Source organism: Aptenodytes patagonicus, chromosome 3, assembly GCF_965638725.1.
Source record: "Aptenodytes patagonicus chromosome 3, bAptPat1.pri.cur, whole genome shotgun sequence".
Lineage (NCBI taxonomy): Eukaryota > Metazoa > Chordata > Aves > Sphenisciformes > Spheniscidae > Aptenodytes > Aptenodytes patagonicus.
This window is the reverse complement of record NC_134951.1, coordinates 97723164-97745397: the sequence shown is the minus strand read 5'-3', so window position 1 is coordinate 97745397 and position 22234 is coordinate 97723164. Positions and strand designations below refer to the sequence as shown.

Here is a 22234-nt window from a genome sequence, read left to right as displayed (position 1 = left end):
GTTTTCTTCTGATTTACAGCTGGTATTCTGTGAGATGTAAATGAATGTTTATATACCAACATTGCACAGAATTTCCATGGCATAAAGTTTATGTGAGTTTATATTTTCTCATTAATCTAAATAGGAGTTTGGTGCCTTGGGAATGCCTCTTTTCCCTCATTGGTAGATTGTGAAGGTGAAGAGAGGAAGTGTCTGAAATGAGGCAAACAATTTTCAGGAGGGCACGTACTCAACTGCAGAAGTTGATTTTTGCATATGAACATGTAAACTTCAACTAAAATTGGGAATGAAGTTTCTTACCCCAGTCCTTTCGCATGTTTTTTTGCCTTCCTTGAGAACTGCTTTCAAATACAATTAGGAAATACTGCTTTTGCCTGCGATCTCAAGATTACTGTGAACTCTGGCCAAAATGCCATAGTTCAGAAGCACAGGGCAATGGCGGTGACTGGAGCTGCAGTTTATAAAAGGGTCATTTGTATGACTCCTTCCATGATACTTTCCTCCAGAAAAAAGTAGTTTGCCCTCCCCCCCCCCCCCCCCCCCCCCAAATAAAAAATTTTGAGCTTGAGAGTCAGGAATTCTTATGGAGATCCTTGGTAGGATCATAATCTTCCAGGGCTTTGCTTTCCCTCCTTTCACTTTATATCTTGGTGTTATGGAAGGGGCAGATAAATTAAAATTAGACTGACTAATCATTTATATAAAGTTTTATTTTTTGCTGTAAACGTTATAGAAGGAAAGAGAAGCATAGTGTTCTGAAGATAGAGATTGCAAGGCAAGTAGTGTCTCAGTTTACATATACACATGCATTTATTCCTTATTGCTGATCTTAAATGCCTTTTTTTGAAAGCTGTCCCCTAGTCACATGCAGTTGTGACTCAGTGCAGAGGTGAAAGACAAAATTTTTAGTCGGTGCGAAGGAGGTCAGAGTAAATAGTCACCTGTTGCAGCACTTGGCGATCAGAAGCTGTGCTGCAGCCACAAGCTGGTGGTGGAGGGGCCCACGTGCACTGAGAGGGGTTTGGAAGAGAGGCAGTGTGTGAGCTGAGGAAGCTGGGAGTTTCTCAGAACTGATAACGCAGCACACATGGTAAATGAGAGAGACTTACAGGTACAGCTGAAGGATGGAGTGACTCCACAGCAAATAGAAAAGAATAAACCTACTTTTTGCAGGGAAGAAAAAGATGTCACTCAAATGTCAAGAGGGAACTGAACTCTGTAGGCTGAGTCTGTATTAAGCTTCTGGTAGAACCAGCAACCTCGCTCCTTTTTTTTGTTGTGTGGTTTGTTTTTTTTAAACTAGACAATATGAACAAAAGAGATCTTTTCAGAGTGTAATTCAGTCGTGGTTTAATTTTTGCTAGTATGACTAACTACACTGGGTTTGGTGCAAAGCTGTGTAGATTGGCAAGACTTTTCCAGGATAGATGAGGCACTCATTATCAACCATTGGTGGAAGTAGAGCCCCAGAGCTGTGAAGGGCTAAAAGGCAGTCAGGCTGTGATTTTTTTTTTAATTTTTTTTTAATTCCAATAAAGAAACTGGGATAATGTTGTGTTTGGATGCTTCTACAGGAGGATCAGCAATGATTATGCTAATTGATAGCAGAAGAGAAGGAAAGAAGGGATATTGCTGCCCTAAAATAAGTTTGATAGGTCAGAGATACATTAGATAAGAGAGTCAACAGAAATCCACAGCTTCCTCATGGAGTTACCAGTGAGCTTGAATTAAAGGAGGGAATTCCCTGCAGAAGGACACACAAAACTAGACTTTGATTTGTACTGTGATATAATGATCTAACATAAAGTGTGCATTTGCAAGCATTAGTTTATGATGTTCCTAACTGAAACTTCAGAATTATGGTTGAGCAAAACAGAGCTGGAGGCCAGATTTGGGTATTCTGAGGCATGTTTTATCACAAAGGTAACAGGACAGACATCTACATTTAAACAGAATACTTTGAATGGAAGTCATGCTGGTTTTTTAATCACTAGCTATGACAATATTTGACCATGCAAGTAGGCTTTGCATGGTGCTATCGAGAAACAACAGCCTACTTGATGAGGCAATGTGGCAGCCTGCAAATAAAATTTCATTGACTCGTGAAGGCCTAAGAATCTCAGAGATCCTGATGTATAAATCCTATAGCAGTTACAGTAGTTTCCACAGAAACTTTTATCTGCGGTTAAAATGAGATAAGCATTGTCAGCTAAAGATGTAGTAGTTGCTGTAAACTGTAAATTATTATCACTTGCGGGGGGGGGAAGTGCAGAGAAATGAAATTACGTTGTGTAGCTTGTCTGTCAGTAGAAACCAAAGCGGAACTGAGTTCTGTTTCTTCCTGATTACTTTAACCACCTACCTGTTTTCTTCCTATTCTTCTTTGAGTTTCACACATGACCTTTCAGGTTCCCAAAATATAGAGCCCAAGCTTTGCAATTTCAAGATTTGTTGTGTTTGAGCAGTTGGTGGTATTGACTGGGGTCTTGGATCAGGCAGATATCTGCTTTTGAACACTGGATTTGAGATGCTGCTTCTACAAGGTACCTTTTAATGCATCAGGTTTTGGAGCAGACACCATATAAATTGCTAGCCTAATTAAGAGAAAAAGGAAAACCCATAGAATTTCACCTCAAAATGGGTGTAAAGCAAAACAAAAAAAAGTCTCTGGTTCTCAGAAAGGCAGGCTAAGGGAACCAAGCAGATGTGATGCAATGTGTATGATTCAGTTTCTGTTTAGAAATCTTGAACCCGCAGGCCAAATTATACTTCAGGGTTTTTTTGAAAATCAGCAGCAGAGATATATCAGTACCTCTTTAATGGGAAAAGCAGGGAGAATTCAGTTGTTCTATTAGTGTTTATTAGCTGGGTTTTTCCTGTATTCTAACAAAAATGATAAACCACTTATAATTTTTGTATGAAAAAGAGCACTAGCCTTCCACTAGTCTAGAGGAACATACTAAATTAGGGCAAGTATATACTGATATCTTCCTGAATGCTCTCTCAGCCTCCAGGAATTTGCAATCCAATGACTTCCTGTGCCAGAAGTAATTTCTGTGTTTTAATAGCTAGCTATGGATTTCTTTCATGAATCCGCCTCTGTGGGTGTGTCTGTAGGAAGGCAAGCTCCATTGATTCTTAGAACAGTAGAACTAATCTTTAATGTCAATCAATATCAAGAAAGACACTGAGGTGCTGGAGAGTGTCCAGAGAAGGGCAACGAAGCTGGTGAAGGGTCTGGAGAACAAGCCTTATGAGGAGCGGCTGAGGGAACTGGGGTTGTTCAGCCTGGAGAAAAGGAGGCTGAGGGGAGACCTCATCGCTCTCTACAACTACCTGAAAGGAGGTTGTAGCGAGGTGGGTGTTAGTCTCTTCTCCCAAGTAACAAGCAATAGGACAAGGGGAAATGGCCTCAAGTTGTGCCAGGGGAGGTTTAGATTGGATATTGGGAAAAATTTCTTCGCTGAAAGGGTTGTCAAGCATTGGAACAGGCTGCCCAGGGAAGTGGTTGAGTCACCATCCCTGGAGGTATTTAAAAGACATGTGGACATGGTTCTTGGGGACGTGGTTTAGTGGTGGACTTGGCAGTGCTAGGTTAACGGTTGGACTTGATGATCTCAAAGGTCTTTTCCAACTGTAACGATTCTACAATTAATTTTCTATCATCATTGTTGCTGTGTGTCAAAGGCTGATTCTAGATATTAAAACATTTTTTACTTAAAAAAAAAAGAAACAAAAAAACCCAAAAGCCGGTATCCTTATCTCCACCCTCTAGGAAGTCTTTCTCCTTTAAGGATGGCATCAGTAGCTCTTCCTAACAGTAATGAACTTGACGTTTCTCCTGGGAGTGTCCATTTATTCAAGTGGCTTTGATTTGCCATGAGTGTTCAGTGGTCCCCGTATTGGGCTGTGGCAGGCACAGTGGGCCTAATGGTTAATGATATCTGGATGTTTGATAACAAGATTTAATAAGGAACTGCTTAGCCAGAGGCTTACTGCTAAAGGCTCTTGACCTACCACAGATATGTTGAGTGCCTCAATCCCAGAAACAGAAAACAGCTGGCATGCTGCAAGCTCAGTGCTTGCTCTTTGTCAATGAGTAATAGTTACACAGTACCTTCCTTCCCATTGAGATGAGTGCACGGTCATCATACTGTTTAGTGCAAATACTTCAGCCTATCTGCAGACTCTTAAGACAAACACTGTATTTCCTGGCAGCAGCAGCAGCTCAGGGAAAGTTAAGATGATGACTCTGAGACCCTGCACTGTTATAAATCACTACAAAGCTAGCATGGGTGCTCACGACTGCTCAGTGTCTTGGTCCTAAACCATGCAGAATGGAAGTGGTGCGATGATGTGAAATTAAACATTTAATGACTTGGTTACTGCAACTTGGTTACTGCTGCTTGCTTCTCACGTGATGTCTTGTGCAGGCTGCTTATTTCCCCTTTCTGCATGAAACTTCCATTTCTTTGGGCAGATTCAGCCACAGTTTCTTACAGTCCTCTGTGGTTCTTAAGTGTTTCTGGCTTTAAAAACTTGATGTCCTGTGTAATGTTGTCAACTGCTGAGCTGACATCAAGCAGGAGAACAGACAACAAACATGCTGCATGTGTAAGTTTTTTGAGTCTATCTGATCAAGCTGATAATAAATTTATCTGAGAGCTGGACTGATGCCATTCCAGCAGGTATATATGTGTTTAAGACTAACTACTTAAAACTGTAGAGATCACAAGCTACAGAAGGAAAGTTTGAGACAATAACAAGCTTATTATTCTCAAATTTAACCACTATTTTCTGGAGGGGAAAAAATACAGGTCATCTGTATAAATTTCCAGTGTTTCCCTTGCCATATGGTTTAGTTTGGGGGTTATTTTATGTTCATGGGATTCCTGTGATTGCTGACTAGGCCATTGTCTGCAGAACTCCTTACACTTCTTAAACCTGAGGTTAAGTATTGTCAGAGATCAAGGAGAACAGAGGGCGGTCAGAGCCTGCATCCCATACAACCTGACAAACCCCAATGTAGATACCAGCCTTGGAAGAAGACGGGGTGGGGGGGAAATTGCACACAAACTATTCAAAACAAATCCCGCTGGAGGCTTCCTGATACAATCTTTTTTTTTGGGGGGGGGGGGCGGGGGTGGGCAACAGACACACGCTCGATTCTTTCATGTCATTCATGCTGCATACTAATTCTTTCTGTGAGTTGCCCCACTCAGGTTACGGCAACAATTCATAGAAGGAAGCATAATGTAATATGGCATCTGGTCCTTAGCCCTTTTCAGAGCAAGGGCTCTCTGCTCTGTCTTGTGCAGAGAAGAGCATTTTGTCAGACTTTAGTAGATTATAATGTGACCCTGAATGGTTTAAATTGCCCTGAGTTAGGAGTAAATGAAGATATTTCTGAGAATGCAACTAGCAAACAGTGTTGCTTACTTGGAAAAATGTGTTGATCTGAGCTGCTCCTTGCTCTTAGTGTTAGAACTAGTAGCTCTGGAGAAAAGAGATAACGGTCCTTGTAGTTAAGCTGCTGCTTGGGTCTCTGGTAACAGTTTTTAATTCACAGCCCTGTATAGTAGTATATAAATCACAGCATGTTACATCAGCAAAATGGGACAAAGCTTCCTTGCTTTGCAGGCTTGAAGTGTTGGTTTGCTTGATGGATGTATAAATTGCAACTTCTTTGTAAAACCCACAACTGATGCAAATCTAACCTGAGATTCCTTTTATTATCAATGGTGAAAGCTTTATTAGCAGCCTTATTGTTAGCATAGGGATAGTATTATTTGGCATCTGCACGTCTTTCTCAGAGGTGATGAATTTTAGGTATTCTTGGCTATACTTTGCATTCAAGGATAATCAACTCTCAAGGATTCTTGGTCAGTGGATGTGAACTGTTTAGTGTACGTGCTGTGATTAGTGATTTTTTTTTTGGACACAACTCAGTTCAATGTCATTAACTTTATTGGCATGAGAAGGTATAGTCAGATGTGGGCACTGTTAAGACATCTGATATCTTATTTTGGCATAACTGCACACTTCAGCATAGTGACTTCTGAGGCTTTCCCAGGTGGATTGAACAGAATCGGGCATCATGATAATCTAATCCATTTATTCATATTTATAGTCCTGATGTGGGGACATATTGCCCAATACTAGCAGACTGGTCATCCTGTGTAGCCTCCATTTCCTACATCACACCATATATGTTCGTCCCCAGTATAGGCAGGGGATCTGTATCATTTACATGTGCATGTATATTCGCTGCTCTGGGACTTCTGCCATCAGAATATCCCATCTGGAAACACTTTCTTTTCCTTATGAATATGTCATAAGGCAGTCTTAACTATCTGGCTAGGCTTTCTCTAGGTAGTTCTTGCCCTCTAATCTTCCACGTTTACCTGTATGATCTACCATGTGCATGTGCAACTTTCTTTTATTCTGTAGATGCCCTTTCCTTAGACCCAATATGCTGGCTTTTGGCTTTGCTGACCTCAGCTCTTTGGTCTCTAAGGCACAGGATATCCTCTATTAAAAGGGAAACAGAGTCGGAAGTAGTTGTAGTTTGTGACTTTACCAGCTAGCACTGGAAATGCCAGTCACATGAACTTGCTGTAAGGGGGGTTTGTGGGATCTCACATTATTGTCTCTTTGCAGGGTATCATCCAAGCCTACAAGAGTGGCATAACCCTCCAGGGAAACACCACTAGCCTGGGCAGGTGGGACTTCAGTGGGTCTTTCTTCTTCTCCATCTCTGCAATAACAACCATTGGTAAGAGTTACCTGCTCGCAGGGCTGCCTCATAGGTGGGAAAGGAGTGGGAATGAGGACCTGTACTATCAGATGCTGCTCCAGCCCTGTGGGGCTTCATGTAGCTTGCCTATATCGTGCAGTAGGTAAGCACCCATGAACCTAGCCCTAGAAATACTTTGTCAGTGCCAGCACGGTAATGATCTCTAACTGATTAGATACAGGAATAATTAGCTTGGTACATATCCCTACTAAGTTACACAGCTTTTGGGGCCTGAACTTCACGGTGCTGCACTGCCTGTACTTTCCCAAGCCAAGAGCTCTGAGGTGAATTGTGCATTGAAATGAGCTTTTTCTGTCACAAGGAGAGGGAACAATTTTGAAAAACACTTAATAGTGGCTGTTGAATCTTCGGAGGCCGATTATGAATTATTCCTTCTTATTAGTACCTGTATTGGATGAGGACATGCTTGTTTAGATGAAAGTCAAATAGCTGGATAAATGAAACAATTCAGTCGAGTCAGTTTCAGCAAATGAGTAATATAAAGCTGTTGTGGTTTAACCCCAGCCGGCAACTAAGCACCACACAGCTGCTCGCTCACTCCCCCCAGCGGGATGGGGGAGAGAATTGGAAGAGTAAAAGTGAGAAAACTCCTGGGTTGAGATAAAGACAGTTTAATAGGGAAAGCAAAAGCCGCGCGCGCAAGCCAAGCAAAACAAGGAATTCATTCACCACTTCCCATCGGCAGGCAGATGTTCAGCCATCTCCAGGAAAGCAGGGCTCCATCATGTGTAACGGTTACTTGGGAAGACAAACGCCATCACTGTGAATGTCCCCCCGCCTTCCTTCTTCTTCCCCCAGCTTTATATGCTGAGCATGACGTCATACGGTATGGAATATCCCTTTGGTCAGTTGGGGTCAGCTGTCCCGGCTGTGTCCCCTCCCAGCTTCTCGTGCACCCCCAGCCTGCTCGCTGGTGGGGTGGTGTGGGAAGCAGAAAAGGCCTTGACTCTGTGTAAGCGCTGCTCAGCAGAAACGAAAACATCCCTGTGTTATCAACACTGTTTCCAGCACAAATCCAAAACACAGCCCCATACTAGCTACTGTGAAGAAAACTAACTCTATCCCAGCCAAAACCAGCACAAAACCATGAAGGAATGATAGAAATAAGCAGGAGGGGGAGAGAATAGAAACAAAATGTATTTAGGTACAGTGTTACTTAAGGCAGATGCTATTATTGTCAGTGGATGTCTCCAGTCCCCAAAACTATTAATAACTTGCCCTGATGTCTTTTTCTATAATACTGTGTGACCCAGTATTATAAAAACCATGGGGGGAGAGTATGTGGAGAGATGGTTGTTGAATATCAAAAAACCCTCATGCGTTTCCTGACTTGTGTTGAATCTGTTAGCTCTCTTTAATTTCAAGTACATTTTTAGATCGAGACTTTTCTTTGTGCACCCAGGTGGTGCATTCTTTTGATTTCTCTGATCATTATTGAAAATACATTGAGTGTAGAATATTAAGCCCCCAAACAAGAGCTCAGAGGGAGAGAGAGGGGTTTTTTACATGGTGGAGTTGGGGAGGTGGTGTCACCTTCCTGTGACTCAGTACATGTTTCTGCCCTGCTCTTTTGCACGTGTATTGTTCTGGCTGGGAACTACATTTGGTGTGTTGTGCTACCAGGCATGGGTTGTACCAGATGATGGCAGTGGAGGCTCATTAGACAGGGCTACGCAGGCTGTGGGTTTCCAGCATAGAGCCTGGGCAGTTCCTTCCAGCCTTTGGTACAAAGCAGCATCTGCTCAGAGCTGCTTTGCTTGCCTCAGTAGTTAATCCTGATCAGTTTCTAAGCTGTCAGAGTGACTGTTTTACCACAACCAATTTAAGTTAATGACATTCAGGAAGAATCGAATTTGTCATGTTAAAATATAAGGGGGTTTTGTGATGTTGGCAGAGATCTAGACTAAACATTTCTGGCTGTTACTCCATGAAAGCCTAAGCTACTCTTTTTCCTTTTTTCTTTAAGTAAACTCCTTGCCGGGGGGGGGAGGCATGGAATGACTTGATAGCAGGGGGCAAATTTAAAAAATCCAAATATTACAGCACTCTATCTCATTGTTTTAAAGCTGATGCTGTGACTCTAGGGACTTGTTCATGATTTTTCAATTGTGGAGCTGAGAATGCTGTACAAGTCACCTCTATGCAGAGACCTTCAGACAACTGGGCCCTTGACTTTGCTTTTTCAAGTTAAATTGTTAGTTGCATACAGGTTTGTCTTAACACTCTGTTGATAACAGTATGTTGTGGAAGAGGAAAATACAGATGGCCTCACAGAGCCTCACCTTGAGTCTGTTACACATCCTCTTTCTTTATGCAAGTTCTTGAGATAATGGCTGGTGCAGCCTCATTGACCCAGACATTGCTGCATGACTGAGAAGGATAATTGATGTCAAGTAAAGAGACAAGGTCCTTTCCAAAGAACTCAATGAAGTTCAGAGGAGTGATTCACAGTAGGAAGCTTCATGTACAAGGCATGGCTATGGGGTAAATGACACAGTTGAGAAGGGTTTGTTGAGGTTTTCGTGTCCTTATGTGGCAAGGAAGAGCTTATCCCAGGCTGTGAGCATGGAACCATTGAAAGCGGGTCCAGCCTCACAAGGTTAATGTATAGGAGTTAAAAACCAAGGCATTCTGGCAAATGAGTTCAGAAAGGGTAGAGTTAAAATGGTAATGGAGAAGAGAGATTCTCAGGAATTTAGGGGTACTACATAAAGGTTTTGATGAAGAGTCTGGGTGGACTGTACTCCATGTGTTCAGGCTGCTGCAAGTCCTTCTTTGTCCTGTTTGTCTCTTCTGTATTCTTTCTGTGCAACTAATGCTATTCATGCCTTGCTGGCCTCTTATGCAATGTAATGTCTCTGTAGCTTTTGCATCAGCTAGTTTTTCCTTAGTCTTCTCAAGCAGCACTGCAAAACCCATTATCACTTTTTACCTTCATCACTTTCCTTTATAAGATGCTTTTTCCAGTCTGTCAGCTTCTGTTTTCTGTTCTAGGTGCTTTAACCCCCTTCAGAAGGCTTGGTGTGTTTCTTAAGTCTTTATCAGAACACTCTCGCTGGGATATGGGAAGGGATGTTAGCTTCCTTCCCCATTAACACCAACTGAGGGACATGAGCTTCTTTCCCCACTGACGGTCTGAATCCCCATGTCTCCTGTTACAGCATTTTCTGTGCTGTACCCTTCTTCCATTTAAATGACAGCCTCATCTATTTTCACTAGTGATTAAAAGCAGTGTGCAAATTTTGCTTAAAAGGCCAAGTTCTAACCTGCAGGCTGGACACACTTGGTACCCTAATCCCAAAGGTTTAAAGAACAGATGTGTATGAACCAAACTCTGCTGTTTAAAGAAGTGCCCCAAAGCCAATGTAGTTTTAGGCCAATCTCATAATTTGAATGGAACTGCATTTATAACCAAGTGGGATGGGCAGCCCTGGCCTTCTGCTGATTCCTTCTCCCCACTGTTATGCTTCTGTGCTTTCTTCATTGCTGTCTTTTTACATGTCATGTCATGCCAGATCTTGTATGTTATCTCATTTTCTGCAGATGTTTGCACAGGAAGCCTCTCCGATGCCTTGAAGAATCATCTTCAGACTTCCTTTAGAGCTGTAGTACTAAACATGATTAAAGAAAGAGAAGCTAACTTGCTGCTGTGGTTTTATCTCAGAAATCTTTTATCCCTTGCTGACACAAAGTCTCTCCTTTCTGTGTTTACTCTCCTCCTAGTTAGTTTGGACTAACAGGGCAGAGGTCAAAGCAAGTTCAGAGTGGGGCACAGGATTAAAGTTCCTGAAGTCAAATGACCACAGGGTGGTGTAATTTCAGAGAAGGTGCTAGGGAAGGGATTTGTGATGAGACTGAGGTTGTGCTAGCCTTAGAGTAGAAGGAAGAGTATTGTCCTCTCTGGCCTGAACATCCCCCTTTATCTTGGGTGGGTGGATGCCATTACCTTGCCTTACCATTTTCTGGTGGCAAAGCTAAGTACTCGTTTGTATGAATTTCAAAGACCCTTTTTTTAAACATAAAATAGGGCAAGTAAAGCATCTCACAGTGAAGAAAGGAAGGGGAAGACCTTCCTCCTGTCTTCCCTTCTCTGGTTAACACAGTATAATGCTCCTAACAGCAATGCCCCAAAGGATTGGGGGGGTAGCAAAGAGGCAAGGAGCAGGGTATTGAGTGAGGGGTGGCATTTAGTACATTGTCACAGACATTTAGTATGTTGCCACAGATGATTCCCATGGGGGGGAAAAAAACAACAGCCAGTTCAGGGCAGAGAAGTCCTGGCAGTGTAGGGCTTTGAGCCAGCAAGAGTTTCTCTAAGACTTTGACCCTCTGTAGTGCTGCCCAGTATGTGGTGGAGCTCCTGACAAATGGCCAGGCTTCTGCCCATTGCTGGCTGATGATCCACTGGGAAATCCAGTTAAAGCAACTTGATGTCTTGAAGTAGTTAAAACATGGAATAACAGCCTAGGGCCACTTTCACATTTGAATCCTCTGTGAACCTCAGGTTTGCGTAGGGGAGTTTGCTGCTGAAGAGCCCCACACCTTTGATGCGTTGATCTTTTCCCTGCCCCGTGGCAGCTGGCAGAGCTGCTCTACAGGCTTGGCCAAGTGGGACATGGTACAATGGTCTGTGGGAGGTCACTGGTGGATGTGGGGATAGTACTCACACCAATATCCTCTGAGCTGTCTCCTGAGCACTGGCAAATTTGGTCTGCTTTCCTGACTGCATGCCATCTCGTCCTGTTGAGACTAAGCCCACTATACAGCTTCCAGTGTATACACAGTACAAATACAACAAACAGCAGACGACTGCAGTGCTCATCCCTGGCATTTTTCTGGCCTTTCACTGACTGAAGGAGTGTGTGACCAAATTTTGCTGTTGCCTGGAACTTCATAGGGCTAAAACTGTTAAATAACTCTGTTCAAACATGTTTTTCAGCCTACCAGCCTTGATTATTGGTCTCTGCTTCATCACAGCACCAGCTAAAATGAATAGTGATGGGCACCTCCCCCACACACCCTGGTTCAACCTGCCAGGGTCCCAACAAGCTTCCCCATATAAGACAGTTCCTGAGATTCTGCCACCACTAGCTTTTAAAATCAAGTTGTTTAGTTGTTTGGTTGTTCTAATCATAAAACTGAGATGCCAATGCAAATACTGGGGGCTGCTTGGGGTTTCTGGGTCCTGTTTCTGTCTCTACCACAACTGGGGAGGCCTTAGCAAAGTCATCCTCTGTGGATGGATGAATTGGAAATAACTGACTTTCCATACCAGGTGTTCTGAGCTCGGTGGCTGTGTCCAGCTGACAAGTGTTCCTGCGCTTAGAGTAGACTTGGTGAGTATAAGATGAAGTCTCACAAGAAGTTTGAGAAGCCAAGCACATTCATTTCTTTTGTGTATAGAATCATAGAATCATAGAATCATTGAGGTTGGAAAAGACCTCTAAGATCATCGAGTCCAACCGTCAACCCAACACCACCATGCCCACTAAACCATGTCCCTAAGCGCCTCATCTACACGTCTTTTAAAAACCTCCAGGGATGGGGACTCCACCACTTCCCTGGGCAGCCTGTTCCAATGTTTCACCACTCTTTCAGTAAAGAAATTTTTCCTTACATCCAATCTAAACCTCCCCTGGCGCAACTTGAGGCCATTTCCTCTCGTCCTATCGCTTGTTACTTCGGAGAAAAGACCAACACCCACCTCGCTACAACCTCCTTTCAGGTAGTTGTAGAGAGCGATGAGGTCTCCCCTCAGCCTCCTTTTCTCCAGGCTGAACAACCCCAGTTCCCTCAGCCGCTCCTCATAAGACTTGTTCTCCAGACCCCTCACCAGCCTCGTTGCCCTTCTCTGGACACGCTCCAGCACCTCGACGTCCTTCTTGTAGTGAGGGGCCCAAAACTGAACACAGTATTCGAGGTGCGGCCTCACCAGTGCCGAGTACAGGGGCACGATCACTTCCCTGGTCCTGCTGGCCACACTATTTCTGATACAGGCCAGGATGCCATTGGCCTTCTTGGCCGCCTGGGCACACTGCCGGCTCATGTTCAGCCGGCTGTCGACCAGCACCCCCAGGTCCTTCTCTGCTGGGCAGCTTTCCAGCCACTCTTCCCCAAGCCTGTAGCGCTGCATGGGGTTGTTGTGGCCGAAGTGCAGGACCCGGCACTTGGCCTTGTTGAACCTCATACAGTTGGCCTGGGCCCATCGATCCAGCCTGTCCAGGTCCCTCTGCAGAGCCTTCCTACCCTCGAGCAGATCAACACTCCCACCCAACTTGGTGTCGTCTGCAAACTTACTGAGGGTGCACTCAATCCCCTCATCCAGATCATCAATAAAGATATTAAACAAGACCGGCCCCAGTACTGAGCCCTGGGGAACACCGCTCGTGACCGGCCGCCAACTGGATGTAACTCCATTCACCACAACTCTCTGGGCCCGGCCATCCAGCCAGTTTTTGACCCAGCGCAGAGTCCACCTGTCTAAGCCGTGAGCCACCAGCTTCTCTAGGAGAATGCTGTGGGAGACAGTGTCAAAGGCCTTGCTGAAGTCCAGGTAGACCACATCCACTAGTGTAGCTAGTGCTCGTGGAGACATTCAAAAGTCTGAGGGAGGATAGGAACCCCAGACTGGCTGATGTTCAGTTGAATGTAGGTAGTACCAAATGACCTTTGAAAATCCTAATGCTTGTAAGGATCATAGGATAATTCAGGTTTCCTGGTACCTCAGAAGGTCTCTAGTGCAACCTTCTGCTTAAAGCAGTCAGCTATGAGGTCAGACCAGGTTACTGAGGGCTTTATCAGGGACACCTTCCAGCTAAGCTGGGCCCATGCTCACATTTTCAGGAACCAGACAAACATATCTTAAGGCTGTGTGAGTAATCGATAGGTTTGCTTGGGGTTTTCTTTTTCCCACTTTGTCTGCATTTTTTCTCAATGCAATGTTTGAATTCATCATGAACAAAAACTTTCATTTAGCCCAGATTAAAACATTCCGCTTACTTGTAAGGAGCACAAGGGAAAGAAAAGTTTAGATCTTCTGAAAAGTGTTAGAGGAGGAGCTGGTGGTGGGAGCAGCTCAGTGGTTCGAGCACTCCCTGAGGGTGTAGGAGACCAGTATGCAATTTCCATCTGTGCCTGGGAGAACAGGATTGTGGCTCACTGGAGATCACCCCAGCTGCTAAGTGGAGCATCTTTCTCTGAGTATTTAAATGTGTAATGCAAAATAAAGTAATTCTAGCACTAGCACCCCTCGTTGAACTGCCCTGTGGATCAGACACTCGTGTGTTAGGCAAGACACCTGGCTCCCAGGCTTTGCTGAGTGTCTGGGTGTTCAAAGCAAAATACTGTCAACAAGAACATTCTGTAAATTTAGTATTAGGTCATTCCTGTGGGAAGAGATGACTTGTATCCACTCAGGTAGGAGAAAGAGTTAAACCAAATCTCCCCCAAAATGTATTTGAATGCTCAAACCACTGATAAAGTTACTGGTTAGAGAAGTGGCTCTTCCTCCAGATTTTTTTTTGAAAATTTAATTCTGTTTTTTCCTACAGCTGAAATTATTTGATGAATTTTTAAATGTTTTTCAGCCTATGAATGATACATATTTTCTCATTCTAAGCGCTTTTTGCTTAAAATACCATTTTGCGTCTGGGCAGTGAGAACGGGAGCCAAACAAACCTCCCATTGTGGGTAGCAGGAAGTCGCAGTTGCCTTGGCTGAACCCAGGGCACTGCAAGTAGGACACTGTCTTGCAAATGAAGAGATCTTTTACTAATAATCTGTTAATCACACATCAGTCTTCTCCTCTTAGCAAGTCGGCAGAGCCTCTGAATCACTTATGTACAGGAATGTAATGGGCAAGCAGGAAAACAAAACTGAATTTACTTACTATGTGTAACAGAAGCATATGAATTAAAGCATGTGGATATGAACATCTAGAAATAAAACTACTCTTACTTTGTTTCTTCTAAGGAAGATTAAGTTACATTGCACTTTATTTCAAACTGAGAGAAGCTATACAGGCATTTAATCCAGCTGCTTCAGTGAAAATGCTTACACTTTGACCTCCGTGTAGTTTTTGGAGAGCATCCCTTGGTGTCTCTTGGTGCAGGCATGTACCAGGTGACATCCCAGTAGCAGGCTCATGAGGGATGTGACACAGCTGCCAGTGTAGTTTGTTTTAGTCTTTGAACTTGGTTCAGATCTTCTAATGTATAGCCCACAATGGTATAAGACACCCATTATCCTCATTCCATTTACTGAAAGAGGGTAAGTCCCATTTACCCATTCCTGCTTGAGTTTTATAACAATTGAGGTTTATATACAACTAGGTTGGCATCTGTTTGTCTAGTCTAGAGGCAAGGATGTGTCAGCAGCCAGACGTAGATTTCTGGCCATTTTGCATAATCTAAAGTCTCCTGCGCTGTTTGATCAAACTTTGTATCCTGTATAAAAAGCTAATGGGTCATGGCTTTTTGGCATATTTACAGCAACTGCTCACCAAGTCTTCAGGAAATTGTCTTGAGCTGCTGAGCCCAAGGGAAAAGGCAGCCCAATAAATCATATGCAAAGCAGATCTGGTGTTTGGTGTGCTGGGCTTACTGTACACATTGGACCTTCTTACATCATTGAATTTGCTGCTCTAAATTAAATGTAATGTGCAGCTCAACCTTAGGTGCTCTCCAGTCAGCATTATGTGGGGTCCCCAAAATCCTGAAGACTGCTGTACTTCACACAGTGACCTGAGATCATGGACCTTTCTTCCTTTCTTATCTGATGTTTTTCTCTAGAGACTGGATAACCTGGAAAGCTATGGCAAAAAGAATGGCCCAAGCCATTACACAGTCTTTTTAAACTTGATATAGAAGGGAAAGAAGGGGGGGGGGGGGGGAACAATCAAAAAAAAAAAAACAAAACCCAAACAAACCAGCGTTGGGAATGGCTGGCTATAAATGTATGTGTTCAGACTCCAGCCTTACAGTAAGTGTCTTCCCCAGCTCTTTCTCCTGGGTCCAGACCAGCCTGCAAAACACCCTAATTCCGTAAAAGAGAAACTGTAACTAATCCACCGAAACATGGCGCAGACAGTGTGAAACAGGTTGCACCAGGCACATATCCCTTAAATTCACTTAGATGGGATCATCTACCAGATGTACCTGCCTGCATGTCTCTCATTTATCACACCTGTTAGTCTAGAAATGGTGAAAGCTGGCAGAAGTTAGCAATTACGTCGGGGGGGGGAAGGCATGTAAATGTTGTGGAGCTGCTCATAAGTGAAGAACATAGCACTGGAATTAAGGCTGCTGTACAGTCTTAATTTAGCCCCTTTGATGGTATTTCAAAACAACCTCTAGTTACATAACAGCATCCCATTCTTTCTGGGGGATGCTCTGCCCCCTCCCAGGGACAGGCTGCTGGGGCCATTGCTTTGGAGGTGTATCGTGTGTTACCACATACGCTAAGCCCGGGGGCTCACAAATCATTCAAGCCTAAAATTATTGGAAGGAAAGTCCTCCAGATAGCAAAATTTTGAATTTGTGGGGGTAGGAATGAGAGGAAAAGACAGCCTATATACATACTGTGAAATAGTTTGCTGCCAGACCTTTTTCTGGGGGTAGTTTGCTGGTGCACGTGCACAATTAACTGTTTGCAGAGTTGTCCACAGCAAGAGATTTTGTCAGCACAAAATTTGGCACAAAAGGTGTAGACACCCCAAGCTCATTTGCACACCTTTCTACATTGTTGGTCAGTGGCTTACTGCAGCTGGTGTGGGACAGAGGTTAGCGAAGGAATGGGACTCCATCTAGTCAACCGTGGATGTTTGCGCTCTCACTTTTTTTTCTTTAGGTCTGAAATTGAAGTATTTTACTCAGGTTAAATATAATTTCTCTGGATTTACTGACGCTAGGCAGACATTTTGACAATTTAAGCTTAAGGTGTATTTGGTACTTGTGGCGCAAAAGAGGAGTATAAGCAAGGAGGCAGTGTTAAGTTCACTAGTCCTGTGGGACAAAGGTAGAAAAAGGTTGTTGTTATAATTAAAACACTATTGTTGTGATTCAGAGACCATCTGACAGCCACGCAGGATCATTTACCAGCAAACTCTGTGCCAACAACGCTTACAAAAACTGAAATAAACGGAAGTTTTGCGTTTACGTCAGACCCCAGCCAGGACAGTGGGTAGGGGAGAGGAAATTCACTGGTAAATGGAAAAGGAACTAAACAAAATTGGCAGGGAAAGAAATGTTATTTTCTAGCCTACAATAGGATATGACAAACAATAGATGTAACTTACAGTTATTTATAAAAAAGGTCCTTTTTGAGCAGTGACCTTCTCATCTAACTTTTGTAGAAGATGGAGGTTCACCCCTCCAGGGGAGGAGGGCAAGCAGAGAATATTTTAGATTTAACACCTCATTCCTTCCCTGCCTAGGCTATGGGAACCTGAGCCCCAGCACTGTGGCTGGTCGAATTTTCTGCATCTTGTTTGCACTCTTTGGGATTCCCTTGAACCTTGTACTCCTGAATGAAATTGGGCAGCTGATGCTGTTGGGGGTTCAGCATTGTGCCCATCGCCTAGAGGAGGTGTTTCACTGGCAGGTAAGCAATGTGGACAGGTATGGCTCACCCTCAAGTTCAGGAAAGAAAAGACAGAAAGGGCATTGTCTGGTATTTGGGATCCTCTGACTAACAAGGATAGCCTGCCTACTTATTTGGCCAAAAAAGCAATAATACTCAGGAATAACTGGAAGCAAATAAATTTAGTTTATGACAGCCCTATGAGGTGTCAGATAAGGTTGTTTATTAATTGAGGGAATTTCTGTGATGAATGGCTTCCCCTGCAGCAACAGAAGTGCCAGAGCCTTAGAGCCTTGCACAGTCCTAGAATATCTGGTCTGTTTATCATCAGTCATAGTTAGAGTTGCATGTGTAAGTTACATGGGAACATTTGTGGAACAGGCTTTAAACTGGCATGAATTTAGGACTCATGAAGGTGATGCCCAGTTTCTCTTGACTGGGAGTGCCACACCGTTTATTCTAGTGCAATGTCACGAATGTTTGTGTGTTTTTATGGAGTCCAGCATCATCTTCAACCAGAAACTGAGCTGGACTTTCCCTGCCACCCTTCTTGTGACAGTCTCTTCTTTTTTTTTCTGTTTTACTAGAAAAAAGCTTCCCTCTTGATTAAGACCTGTGCACTGGTAACTGGCTTGTTATTGTTCCTCCTGCTACCTCCCTTGCTGTTCTCTGACAAAGAAGGCTGGTCTTACGAAGAAGGCTTCTACTATTCCTTTGTTACCCTCAGCACTATAGGGTTTGGAGATTATGTGATTGGTAAGTAGTTCACATTTCATTGCTTTCACCTACTAAATATCAAAGCCAAATGTGTGGCATATGAAGCTCCCAACTTGGCAGTTTTACACCACTACCAATCCACAGACCTGATGATAAATATGTTGTGATAGGCATTTGACGGGTTGGAGAAGACATGATTTCTGAGATAGCAATGCCACCTGTGGAAGGGCAAATAAGTTGTTTCCCAGTCGATGAGTAATCTTCCAGCATTCAGGTGATCTGTCCCTTGAATGACTACACCACCAGACTGGAGTGCTACGTTTTTAATCGCAGCAGTCACTGATGGCACACTTGGTGCACTCCAGTGCATTGGCAGCGATTAGTTTTAAGCAGATGCTACTCTGCATCACCATTAACAGACAGTCACCATTTCCTCTGTCAAAACCCCAGACAACTGCTTGCTAAAAGGCAGCTTAAGTCACTTAGGTGTAGACTGTCAGGCACCAGGCACAGCCTAGTTTTGGTTGCCAAAACCCTTTGCCAGAGGAAATGGGTTTGGACCCATGCCCGATGCATTTGCTGAAACACAGGACACACCTTTTTGATAAAGACTTTCTCATTAAAAACACATTGATTATAGAAACACATGCACCCTTGAATCCCTGGGAGACAGAAAGACTAAAACATCTTATTACGGATTCTTTATTTTCTTTTCTTTGTAGCGCTTGCTTGATGCTTAGACACCTTAGTGGCGGTTACCTTAGGACTTGTCTATAAAATGCATCAAAGTTATGACTTGAGCTTGTGTAGGCATGCTTAAATGAGCTGGAATCAAGTTAAGCTTGGGTAAGGGTAGCCAAATGGAGCTTAACAAAAGCTAGCCAGTTCAGCATTTTCCTATGCTGATTTTTATAAATGACGCTGAACTCTGTGCTGCAGCAGCTTTACTTCTCTCAGTTCCTGATAACTAATTTTGAAGCTCTTCACTAGTATACCTCCCACTTCCAGGCGTATCTTCACCTGTGTGATACCTTTGTAACTGGCATACTGCCATAGATACGCTAGGTTTGGTATGGGAATAACTGAATACATCAGTGACCCGTGGTATGTAGAGGCCAAAACATTTTGGCCTTACATTCCTGTGTTTGTAGTTTATGTCTCAACTTAAAAATAAGCAGGGCGAGGGCATGGGTTCAAGTGACTGTCACGCTGTTTCCCCACTAGTGTGATCTCTGGCGTTGTTCTGGACCACATGAATTCTGGGGAATATCACATGCCAGGAGTGATGCCCGATGTTCACTTCAAACACAGCTGCTCTGTTTTGGGGGAAGTATAAGCCAGGCTATGGCACTTGGATTTGAAGTCATAGAGTGGTCCCTAGCCTGATTTATTTAGTAATACTGATGTAGCTTCTCTTACTGGCCCTGAAATCTGTTAATTTACACACTCAGTAAGCCCTTCTATTGGACACAGGGTGCCGTGTTGGTCCTAAGCTGCTTCTGATCTGCTCATCCCCAAGACTGCACCTATCAGATGGTGTCTGTGGATAAAGCATTCTCCTTGGAAGCCTTAAATAGCCCTTCCCTCTTGTTTTCATTTATTATTTAGAAGCAAACAATTTTTAAACGTTTGAATTTAGCATCGGTGAAAGGTGCTTGTTTGAAGGATGAATATAATACTCTTCCTGGTTGAAGTTCACCTTGATGTAGAAAGCCAGCCCAAAGAGTAGTTACCACAGAAGTGGTTGGCAGCTCCCAAACATTTACCAGTGGCTTAGTGACAACCTCAAAATGTCTTGTGGTCCCATTATATTGAAAACACATACAATGTGTATTATATAATATATAATAATACCAAGTAAATGGATGTAAAGGATTGGCTGTTTAATATGGCTCCACTGACCAGTAAATATGTATCACAATCTTGTAGACACTAACAGTTCATGGACCACGATTTGGGAACTGCTAGTCTGTTCAGGTAATGACAGGACAGTATTCCTACATAAAACAGATGATAAATACCTAAACATCTGCCTTTGTGGATGTCCCATTTCAACCCAGCCCTATGTGTACTTTTCTTTGGAACGTGGTATGGAGAGTGACCTCCAGGTTCATGGAAGTACCACCTCATACATGTTGACTCCTCACACTCTGTCTCAAAAGTATCAGGTGTTCTGTAGTATCTGCTGCGCTGTAGGTATTCAGTTCTAAAGTGACAAACTTTCCTTAGGTAAGGAAACTACATAATGAGACTTGAGAAGCAGTAGAAAAAAAGCCCATGCAAAGACTTTGCTGCCACTGATTTGTATCCTGTACCTTACCTGTGTTTGTAAGGGTACCCCAGCCTGCTTTACAGATACAGCCCAGTCACTTCATAGGGCTGAGCTCATTCCTTTGCTTTGCCTGTATTATTATTGATATTACTACCGACACTAACTTAGCACGTAGAAGCCTCTTTGCACTAAACATTGTGGAAACACAACCAAAAATACGGCTTTGCTCCAAAGGGATCACAAAGTACCTAGCTGAGCAACCAGACAGAGGTAGCATAATTTCAAGCTGTCTTCCAAGGCTTGGTTGTTCTTAAGAGGTTTTAGGACTGCTCAGGCCCCTTTCCTCCGGCTCTTGGAGACTCGCTTGCTTGTATCTGGCTTAACAAGATACATACACTGGTACATAAAACCCACTTACATCTCTGCCTGCAGGGGACCCCTGTTACATAGTAGTACAATATTGTGATAGTTGAGTGATAAGTAGAGAAATGAAACTGTGCGCTTAAATGTGAATAATTTCACTTTGACATAGATGTAATTTGGGATTTATTTTTCTTTCTTATGGGTAATCTTTATAATTCCTAGGGAGTTCTAGGCTGTTGCTGACATGTTATGAAACATACTTGCTTACAACATCTGTTCACATGCTAAATAGATGGCATATGCATGTTTTATATAGAAATCACTAATATTAGGTCATATTTCCACTGTCTTTGCTTTACATGTAATGTCTCCTTTGAGGCACTCTTGATCCAATCTAGAAATGCTTTGGGTGATTCTCTTGTAGGGATGAACCCAGACCGTACCTACCCAGGCTGGTACAAGAATGTAATCTCTCTGTGGATCCTCTTTGGGATGGCCTGGCTAGCACTGGTTATCAAATTTTGCATCAACTTTCTAGAGAGCTCCAGTGACTTCTGTAAGTGCAACAAGAGCAGCACAGAGATGGCAGAAGACTTAATGGATGGCAACAAAAATAGCGTGACGGGACTTCACGATGTGGAGATCTGCAATGACAAAGACACAAAAACAAAAGGACCAGATGAATCTCACACCTACACAGCTCCTACAGAAGCTCTCTAGGGAAGAAACATACCTGTGGTGTCTTTTAGGTTTTTGAGCACCAGAGGTGCACCACTTAGAAATGTGGGAGTGGAGCTGCCCTGATGTTCACATGGGGTGAAAGCTTGCTTATTGAGCTTGAAATGCTTCTATTCTGAATTGAGCAATGACAACAAAATGTTTCATTTGCAGCACCACCAAGAATTACCAACGGGACTCTTAGACAAAAGTAGATTTACAGAGATATTACCTACCTTCCCACCTCAATATATGACGTAAACTTTGACATCCGTATGCAACACTAGCTGTTGTCCTTTTCTTTGCGTGCAAAGTTCTTGTAGCCTCTAATTGTACGTATGGCATTTTGCAAATACAACAACTAGAAAAGCAAGTGCCATTTAATGCAGGAAACTAATTGCATGTTGCTAAAAGACTTAATGAAAAGCACTATTTAAAGTCACCTGGCAGTCACTGCAAATGTACTCCATCACTTATATGCTTGTGCTTGCCAAAGGTGGTAACATGCTTTTGCTCTCTGATTATTAGTACCTGGATGGCAATGAGGCAGAGCTTGTAGAGGTGCCTAATAGAAACAGATCATTCAATTTTTTAAAAGAAATTTCTACATCAGAGCTCCACTAATATTAAAAACAGACTAGGCAGTTAGGCTATTCCTTACTTCAGAACTTACATAGGATCATCCTTTGTAAAGTATTATATAGACCAAATGTCATCAGATAAATGTGACAGTTCATTTAGATAGATTTTTATTTTGCCACATCTTGGAA

The 22234-nt window shown here is 43.1% G+C and overlaps 1 protein-coding gene across 1 annotated transcript in view; it reads left to right on the top strand.

Annotated features, from left to right (window-relative positions):
* KCNK17 (potassium two pore domain channel subfamily K member 17) overlaps positions 1-22017 on the top strand; it is a 28017-nt gene extending 6000 nt beyond the window's left edge. Inside the window, exons 2-5 of the mRNA XM_076335554.1 lie at positions 6661-6775; positions 17250-17416; positions 17983-18151; positions 21172-22017. Coding sequence (XP_076191669.1) covers positions 6661-6775; positions 17250-17416; positions 17983-18151; positions 21172-21467 — 747 coding nt within the window. The 3' untranslated portion in view covers positions 21468-22017. The remainder of the gene's footprint in view (positions 1-6660; positions 6776-17249; positions 17417-17982; positions 18152-21171) is intronic.
* The last annotated feature ends 217 nt before the right edge of the window (positions 22018-22234 follow it).